The 9932-nt window shown below is 40.3% G+C and overlaps 1 protein-coding gene across 1 annotated transcript in view; it reads left to right on the top strand.

Moving 5' to 3' along the window:
• Positions 1 to 9932, top strand: part of VPS54 (VPS54, GARP complex subunit) — a 77295-nt gene that overhangs the window by 27574 nt on the left and 39789 nt on the right. Inside the window, exons 4-6 of the mRNA XM_019516595.1 lie at positions 1757 to 1835; positions 6601 to 6635; positions 8122 to 8253. Of these exons, the coding sequence (XP_019372140.1) occupies positions 1757 to 1835; positions 6601 to 6635; positions 8122 to 8253 (246 nt within the window). The remainder of the gene's footprint in view (positions 1 to 1756; positions 1836 to 6600; positions 6636 to 8121; positions 8254 to 9932) is intronic.

The following is a 9932-nucleotide window of genomic DNA, read 5'->3' on the forward strand; positions in this document are numbered from 1 at the left end:
TGCTATTTTTCATTTGTGTTTGAGCTTTGTACTCTTGTTTTAAATGTACAAACCTTACACTTCCTATTCTTTCAGTTTTTGGCCTTTTCAGTGCAATATAAAATCTTCCAATACCCTGGTGGTATCTAAAACAAGACAGAAATCTTGCTAAGTACTCCTTTAAAACATTCTACATACAAAACATTTACATTTGGAATAATGAAACAGGAAACAGGACAGTTTCTGTCATGTCAGGAAATTCAGATCTGCAACAAGATCTTCTAAATCTCTTTCAAGTATATGAGTTTACATACACTTGCTTTTTTCTTTTGACCTAAAAGAAGATTGGGAGATCTCCTGATGTTTTCTGCATTCCTAGTTGCAGCTACCTTTCTTTGGGTTGCTATTGAATGAATTATCTTTAAGGACACAATCTTAAATGTTTCCTGCTGACTCTACACTGCTTAGTCTTGTGAATAGATGCATTGAAATCAATAGTACTGCTCCAGAGAGTGAGCAGTTGTGCTTCTCTGCATTTGCGGTATTATGTCTGAAAGTGGAAACTTTTAGGTATTATACAGTTGCTTGTTTAATTTACATAGTCATCTTATGTGAATTATGATGCATACTTATTGTTGTAGTACTTTTTTAGCTTCTCTTCCGGAAATGTGTGTCTGATCAGAAGTGGAAAATCTGAAAAGTTATGTGAGACACTGAAGTAGACTATGTTATTATTTTTTATTTGTGTAACAGTAGCATTTAGGAGCACTTGTCATAGACTGGGATCTGATTGTCTTAAGTATTGTATGAATATAGAGCAAACTAGGTAAGTTTGGTTAAAGAGCCATTAACAAATATTTGATGTGTTCAGTGTTGGGTCACTTTAAGTACATGTGTTGGAAGTTCAAGAAAGATTAAGATGTTCTGGATCCAAATGGTAAAAATATGCAGGATGGAACTTTTTTAAAGATTTACATGTTTGCATATCTGATATTAACGTATTAAAAGAATCCTTACAATAAAATCATTGTATAACAATGTATTGTTTATGGAAGGAAACAAGATGTTGTTTCCTTCCATAACCAATGTATTGTTTATTTTAGAGGAGTGACATGATCTGCTCATGAAAGAATCTCTAATGGATTTTGTAGCTACAGTTTTCCATGGAAAAATAGTTTCTGGTTTAAAGAACTGGAACCCCTGGTTAAACCATATAGGGAAAAAAATAAAACTTAGCTGAACTAAACGGGGTATAAGTTTTCACCATTTATGGTTATAAGTAAGGTGGGGAAGTAACTTTTACACATATTTATACTTTTTGAGGGAGAGGTCAGTAAAAGGGTGTTTTATATTCTTAGTGCAGGTTAATTTACTGATTTGAACAATAAATAAATACAGGTGTTGAATGTATCATTACAATCCAGTATATACAGTAGTTTCAAGTTATAGGAAGGAATATTTAACTCATACAGCTTAGATAGTTTTATTGCCTTTTTCCATAATGTCACTTCAGTGAAGAAATACATGCAAGCCACAAACAAAAATAAAAGATGCCAGCCTCCAGAATGGTCTTCGTCACTTTTACTTGCTTGGAAGTCACTTAAAGATTTTAAGAGTTGAAAAATAGCTGTGAACTTCTCAAAATTATTTGGTGTCAAGCATTATCTTGCTTTGACAAGGTTCTGAATATTGTCTTCCAGAGGGAAAAAAAAAAAAAGAATTTCACTGTGGTGTTACAGCAGCAGAATATTTCTTTAATTTCTTGTCTCTTTTACAGAGAGAGAAGATTCATGAAAGATGCAAGAATATTTGTCCTCCTAAAGATACCTTTGACAGGACTCTCTTACATATTCATGGTATAACTTCAGCCTTCTTTTATTTGTTAAAGTGTCATTTTCATTTCTCAGATGAATAATAAAAATGTGCCAGCGATCTCTTGCAGTTTTTCATGGACTTCCAATGCAAAAATGCCTGATACTGGTTTTCTGGTGATGATGATTGCAAATCTAGGCCTGGTTGGCTAGAGCTGTTCTTGATGATTATTAGTGTGATATTCATAACAATGTAGGTTTAAATTCTAGTCTGCCATTGAATTCTTCTTTGGTGTATATCCTTATTCACAGTTTATAGTTACAACAGTGACGATTTTTTTTTTTAACTTCCTTCAAAATACGAAGCTAAATCATGCAATTGCGCTGAGCTTCTAGGGGCTTCTTACTGGGGCTGTGAGAAACAGAACCATTTCATTTCGACTTCTGTTTCACCATTTTGAAGGGACAGTGTTTTGTTTCATTTAGTTTCGAAGCACTGTTCCGTTTCATTTCGTCGAAACTATTTCGATATTTCACCCATAGGCTATAATGGGGAATCATGAAAATGCCTATAACTTTGTTGTTTCTTGCCTGATTTGAATGAAAATTGCAGGGATGGTAGCCCCTTCTGAGGGCATGAAACCTGCCAAGTTTCAAGGAGATGGGTGCAGGGGTTTCTGGGAAACTGCACCTCAAACTGCTAAAAGCAAAACTCGTGTCAATTGCTGGCAGCCTCCTGTCATCCTGTGTGCAGATCTGGGGGCCTGTACCCCCAGGAGGAGTCCAGCAGCACTGGGAGGGCAAGTTGAGCTCCATGGGGCTGGCGGAGCACTCCGAGTGCAGCCCTTGGTCTCCCCGCCTCCTGCCGCCAGGCTTCACTCCAAGTGGCTCCAGCAGCCCCATGGAGCTCAGCCTGGTGGCAGGAGGCGGCAGGAGAGTCAGTGGTGGAGCCGCTCAGAGTGCAGCCCTGGTGAGCACAGCTCGGCGGTGGGAGGCTCTGCAGCACCACAGAGCTGAGTCTGGCGGCAGGAGGTGGGAAAGGGCCACTGGCCAAGGCTGCGCTTGGAGCCAGGATTGCTCTCCGAGCAGCTCCACCACTGGCTCTCCCGCCACTGGGCTGAGCTCTGTGGGGCTGGTGGAGCCACTCAGAGTGCAGCTCTGGCTCTCCCTCATCTCCCGCCACCGAGCTGCTTTGAAACTCAAAATGTTTCGAAACTTTTAAAATGTTTTGAGTGCCCTCATTTAGTTTCAAAGCTGTTTTGAAGCCTTTTGCCTCATTTCGATTTCGCTGTTTTGAGCTTGAAACGTGTCAAAACAGCTTCAAAATGAAACGCCCGTTGAAATTTCGCACAGCCCTACTTCTTATATCCTTATCAGAGAAGAAAGTCTCTCTGTCTCTGGGGGATACAGAAGTGGAATGGTGGTCATGACATCTCTAACTATGCTACATTCAAAGATCATCGTTAGTAAAGTCTAATCTACTTGTGTGGTGGTTTTAATGGTGTCTACATCTGTGTCCCTTAACACATCTCGGCTTTATATTGAATCACCCCAGCTATCTGAAATTTGAAATTGTAAGTGAAATTGCCAAAAGAAACAAGCAGAGAAAATGCAGTGGATAGTCTGAAGTTAATGTAGTGTTTTTAGACTTCACTTTTTGATGAAGTAACTGTCAGAGTGGAGTGCTGTTTGGGAAAGGGGTTATATATATCTCTTATCCTTGGGGACTGGAAAACAATCCCTTGTTCTTTTGTACACCAGAGAATTTGTTTTGTCAGACTTTTTGATATCTCCCATGCAAAATGAACACCAGCTTTCTTATGGTTTGTCATCTCGTTCTGTTATTTCTGAATAGCAACTTGAGAAAACATGCTTGTTCTGGAGTTTAGCTTAATTCACTTCAACAGTATTTAGGCTTTTCTGTAAATAAATGAAAAACCAAAACAACAAAAAAACCCCTAACTGAAACTAAAAGGTAGAGAAAGCATTGTCACTCACGTGATTACAAAAGGATGTAAAGCAAGGTGGTGTTAAGAGAAAAGGTATTACATAAGCTAGCACTCCACATGTTGCCCCTCCCTGTGGTACAGTTAGCCATTTGTTTTTAACCTGAGCACTCTTAGCTTGAGATCTCACAGCCTTAGGTGTTGCTGTGGTTTGAGGCTGAGGACAGAGCAATAAGGCTCAGTAACTGGGCCTTTTTGCTTTATAATAGGTGCTTTAATATTAATAACAACCCTACAGCTGGAGGGGTCAAAGCTCCCTGTCGCCCATTGTTGCTGGGGAAGGTGGGGTCTCCAGTTGAGGTCTCCTCATGTCTCTATACCACATTTGACCATTCTGTTACGCATGCCTGTGCTCATTTACTGTACTTTGCGAGATCTTTCATCATACGTGTACCTTCAAGCAGCAGGCATTGCAGCAGGTGTTGCATAGTCTGAGGCTCTGTGCTGAAGCCACAGGTGGTTGAACCAATGGTATAGCCCCACTTCTTTATTAGTTCCTTGGAGTGTCTAACTCTGATATGTAAGTGGTTGAGACACTGCCACCTTTGCCATGATTCGTCAGCTCCTGGTGGTAAAGACTTGACCGCTGTTTTTTCACTGTCAGGTATTTTCTTCAGCCTCTCATTTCACATCTGCAGTCGTGTCTCTTTGGGTGTGGCATTGAGAGGTTGGGTGCTGGTGAGGAAGCTCCTGTGTAACGTCAGACATTTGTGTGCTGCGGGATGGTCGTACAGCGGGTATCTTGCATTTTTCAGCTTGTCTCAACTGTTGTATCCAGCTGGCCACTGCTTTTCTGATGTCAAGCAGAGCGATGCCAACCAGCAGGTACACGCAGTTTAGGCTGGTAGGCTTCAGACCTCCTGTAATGCATCTTCAGCTATCACTCAGGGTGGGTCCAAGGCGCTTAGTGTGTATGGATCTCTCCCATACAGGGCATACATGCTCAACAGAGGAGAAGCTGAGAGCCAGACAAGTGGTTCAGATGGTTGTGGGGTTAGCTCCCCATTTTGAGTTGATGAGCTTATATAAAATGTTACAAGTACTCACCTTTGCTTCTGTCTTCATGATGTGTTCTTTGTATGAGAGGGTTTGATTGAGAGTGACTCCAAGGTAAACTGGGTTTGGACAAGGGGATAGTGGGGTCCTGGAGCATGTAATGTTAAGCTGGTGGTTAGTCTTATGGTTTTTGAAATGGAAGGCACATACTTGTGTTTTTGCTGGGTTGGCACATAATTGGTTTTCAATGTAGTGTGAGGTTAGGCCAATTATTGCCTTGCTTAGGGATTTTTCAACATGATCAAAGTCAGTGTTTTGGGCTGTTGTGCACAGGTTGTTTGCACAGATGAAACATTTTGTTTCCAAGTCGATTGGTTGGTCATTCATACAGATATTATGATATTATGTAACAGCTGTGCTAGTACGTTTCCTTGGGGGAAGTCATTAATTTGTTGCCTCCATCTGCTTCGCTTTCCATCCAGTTTAACAAAAAAAGTCTGTTTTTGAGCAAGGTTTGTATCAGCTCTGTAATGTAGAACTTTTGTCATTTCAGGGTTTTATGGAGGAGTCTTTGGTGGTTAACTTTTATCGTAGGTGGCTGTTCAATCTATGAACACAGCTCTGGCAACTTGACCCCTTTCAAAACTGTCCTCAATATGTTGAGTTGGATTGAGCAGCTAGCTTGTTGATTTTTCCAAGGCAAAAGTCACCCTATTTGGGGATTAGGTGTTTATCCACATATAGGGCAAGCCGGTTCAATATCAGTCGTTTGTACAATTTGTATGTGTGGCATAGCAGAGAGATAGGACTGAAGCTCTTTCATTCCAATGGATCTTTCCCTGGCTTTAGAAGTGTAACTACCTGAGCATGTTGCCATAACTTTGGGGTTTTTTGACTGGCTCTGCACTAGTTGTATAGGCATAGGAGCCATTTACAAGTCTGGGGTCCAAATTGCTTGATTTGTTCAGTAAGTCATTAAGGCCGGCTGCTTTCCTAGTCTTCAGTGCATTAATACCAGCATTCGACTCTGTCCTTAAGAGGGGGTTTTTGAAACCCAGGTCTTTAGAGTACTTGTACCTTTCTACTTTGAGGGTTTTTTGAGATCCAGTTGAGGTAAGGGATCCCTACTTTAAAATTCTTCCCTTCTGCAATCAGATGGGCCCACTTTAAATTCTGAGCTCCTTTCTGTGGGTGGATTAAAGGCTGAGAGAGTAGCAAAGAGTGTAAAAATCATCTCCTCCTTCAAGTTGTATCAAGTTAGGAGGCTGCTGTACAGCTATTTCCACATCCTCCATCAATCTTTCCCTCTCTCTGTGACATACCCTTTATGTCTGTTACTTCAGTTCATTGGCTGGAGGAGTGCTGTCTGCACTCCTGTCTGTGTGGGTATTTGCGTGGTCTGTGTTTCCATCCCAGTGCCACTTTGCCTCCCTCATTTCTCTGGCATGGTCTCCTTTTGGAGCACCAAAGCTGAAGCCACTCAGGGCGGGGGACGGGGGGGGCGGCTTGTTTTGGTCATCACCAGCTGGCTGGAATGTTGCTCTAGTGAATAATGAAACACTGGGTTTAATAATCATTTTGTTTTTAAAGCAATCCAAAAATCCTTAAAATCCTTTGAGCAGTATGTGGAAGCAATAGCTAAAAACAGAAGAATGATAAAGGACATCAAAGCCTTAAATGATATCTTATTATTGAAATTAATTGTTTTGTTTTGTTTTGTTTTGTTTTGTTTTTGTGATGACTGACTGTGGAAGAATGATCTCAATCTTATATTTATCCCATTAGTTTACTTATATTTTTGTTTGTAGATAAATCCAGGACAGATCTGGAACAAGTACCTAAGGTAGGACTGCTGTATAACAATAGGTATATTAAAGGAAACACAAGCTTGTCAATTTTGCATGTTCACATGTGCACGTTAGTCAGAGGAAGACCCATTTTGCTAGGTAGCCTCTTTGGCTAACCCTCCTAAGGAACAATAATGCTCATAAAGCGTAGACAAATGAATTATTAACGAGTTATACTTTTTTTTGTCCCCTGAGCTGTATTTCTTCTTTTGATGGATTTTGAAGGTAAAATCCAGCTGCCTTTATGTTCTATCCTTAGTGAATTTTACAACTGTGCAAGACAAGGCAGCCATTCTGTTTTCTGCAGCAGCATGGCCCAGCTTTCTAGTTTTTTCTTGGAAGAGAAACTCCTTAGAAGGGACAGAAATGGGGGGGAATTTGCCTGTTTGAGTTACTGTGTAGACTGGTAGCTGTGTTGTTAATTTCTTGACATTTCAGTCACGCATCAGTATTGTACTGTGGTTGGCACAATATAGGCAAATAGTAAAGAAAGACTTCTTACCCACTGATTCTTAGAACCTTAGTAATGCACAAGAAGTGACAGGTGGGGAAAACAAATGAACTGAAATTCCATTTTATTCAGACTGAAAAAATGACAGGTTAACAAGTCAGTAGTAGATAAATAGTTTAATACTGGTCATTAGCTGCATGGCTACAAACCCTCAGGATATAAGCAAAGTACCTTTCACAGTAACATTTAAAGTAAAAGAGCAAGAGCTAGGCAATGCTTGATATGACTTGGGTTAAGCCCTTTAATATTATGTCTGATGCTTGGGATAGAAAGTTCAGTCCTCCTGAGTGTTCCGGGTATCTAGCAATTTTGAGGAGTAAAAGTAAGCTGAAAATATTTAATTAAGGTTGACAGAGTAAGATAAAGATTATTTGGCCTTTTTGTTAAAGAGCCAGATTTTTTGCACTATGTGGAGGAAGCAGGTTTTGCTGCTCTCAGGGGTTTGTGAACTCTCACCCTCCATCATGCAGAGCACAGTTTTGTAGGGGCTGCTGAAGAGTGGGAGCAAGGGAGCAGAATCAGTGAATTAAGTGAGAGAGAAACCCTTCACCAGAGAAAGTGTAAGGGATGTACAATCTACTCAAGTTGTAATGGGGGGTACCAGCAGTAGGTCACCTTTACTGCTGAAGAGCATTTCAGAGGAGAGATTCATTTTGAACCTGCAGATAAACTCATCTGAGGATAGCCTGTGGTTCAGACTGTGAGCTGGCATCCAAATTTGGATTTGCCTGCAGATTCAGGAGGACTGCACTACAGTGGGTTACATTTATTCCATACCTGGAAAGTTTATCACAGGACAACATCCTTTATTTAATTAATTTGGTACATTTAGCTTTTAAAGAAACTAAGAGGACCAGTGGATCAGTCAGACTCAAATTTGTGTGCACTATGTTTATTAATGGGAACAGATTGTTTGTGGGGAATGGTGGCAAGGAAAGAAAAATATATATTTATTTCTTTTTTTGTTTCAGATTTTTATGAAACCAGACTTTGCCTTGGAAGATTCCTTAACATTTAATGCCGTTTTACCATGGTCTCATTTTAGTACTGCTGGAGGAAAAGGAAATCGTGATGCAGCTTCCTCTAAGTTGCTTCAAGAAAAGGTAAGTACTCCATACAATATGCCAAACTGCTAATGCATGTATTTACTGATTACAAAGGAATCTTCTAACAGATAAGACATGGTCTATTACATGATGCATTAATTTTTAGGCACTGATGTTTTCCTTTTCCATCAACCAAAATATACATAACAGAGGGGCTTGCTAAGAATCAAACTTCTATTTGAAAAAAATCCTATCTGCCAAGTGTAGGGCCAACAGATGGTCAGTGCTATATAGATACACCATGTGATGATTTTCTAAATATCCTTTTAAAACCATCAAAGGCGATGATCCATATCAATAACTTGTTTGGTGGGTGTTCTAAAAAATATATGAATTGTGATTGCAGACGAAGTCAGGGACAAAAGATGTATATTGACAGTTTTGGAACAGTTTTAACAAAACTTTTAGGGAAACCCCACAGAGAGCAGTGAGCAGTGTGTGCTGTGCATTGGGAGGAAGTATTAAAGCTTACCTCATATATGCTGACAGCTTCTTTTTAGCTTTGAGATTCCATGCCACGTATGCTGCTGCCTCTTTGAGTTTGTTTTAGCTAAATGACATGTGACTTGGGTTCAATTTAGAGCTTGGAGGCAGAGTTCTTTCACCCATTTGAGAAGTAGAAGTCTTTGGGATAACCACACTCAGTTGTCTTTCTAAATTATGCATTTGTAATAACAATAAGAAAAACAGACAACTATTTTGATGCCATAAAAGCACTTAAATATATTTTCAAAAGCAGTACATGATTTTAAGCTTTTTTAAAGGTAAAAAGCTTTTTAGGAGCTTTTCTAAAATTCTGCGAGTATTGATTAAAAAGCATTAGTCTGTCACTAAATTCTTGCAACTTTTTTCTTTCCTTGTCTGTCATAGTGGACATTGTAGTAATCTAATGGACTGTAAGATATTTTGTAGTGATCTGTGCATAGCAGAAGCTGAAGAATGCTTGTAAGTTGCAGAATGTCAACAGGCCTAGGGGCTCTGTATGAAGAAGAGAGAACCTTCTTTCATGTTTCAGAATTTTAATTTCAGTGCACTGAAAACAAAGGCCAGCCCAGTCTAAAACCATGTTCTCCAATACACCTCAATTGCTGTGACTTGAATCAGGCTGTTTTTTGGATATTAATGCTTATATGAGCATCTTAGTGGCCTGCTAGTTGAGTTCATACATTCCATATAAGATGGGACTCTGATAACAGTGCAACACACAGAACTGAGAGTTGAGGCACTAAACATGTATCACTGTTCCACTGAAGGGCTGCAGTACCTGCTGATGTGGAAACAGCAGTGCTTCTCTATGCAGTGACTCAAAGGGCAGCCCTGTTCATGCTCACCCTCAGAAAGGACTTGTCTGCAAAGATGGGAGATGTGGAGATCCCCAGGAACTCTGTCTGTTTGATTTGCACTTCCCTCTCTACCTGGTGCAATCACTCCCAGAAGTAGTGCTTTCATAAGCCATACAACCAAGTGGAAATGTATTTCATTCTGTGTGATACCCCCAGCATGGCACAGCAGCTTTAGTTCCTGGGGAGGAATAATCGGCACCATACATACAGGCTGGGGAACTCCCCTCTTGTCAGCACGGAGGTGGAAAAGGATCTGGGAGTCATTATTGACTCCAAGATGAACATGAGTCGGCAATGTGGGGAGGCGGCTAGGAAGGCCAACTGCACCTTGTT

This window comes from Gavialis gangeticus, unplaced genomic scaffold (genome assembly GCF_001723915.1).
Source record: "Gavialis gangeticus isolate Ggan-Ray unplaced genomic scaffold, GavGan_comp1, whole genome shotgun sequence".
Taxonomy (NCBI): domain Eukaryota; kingdom Metazoa; phylum Chordata; order Crocodylia; family Gavialidae; genus Gavialis; species Gavialis gangeticus.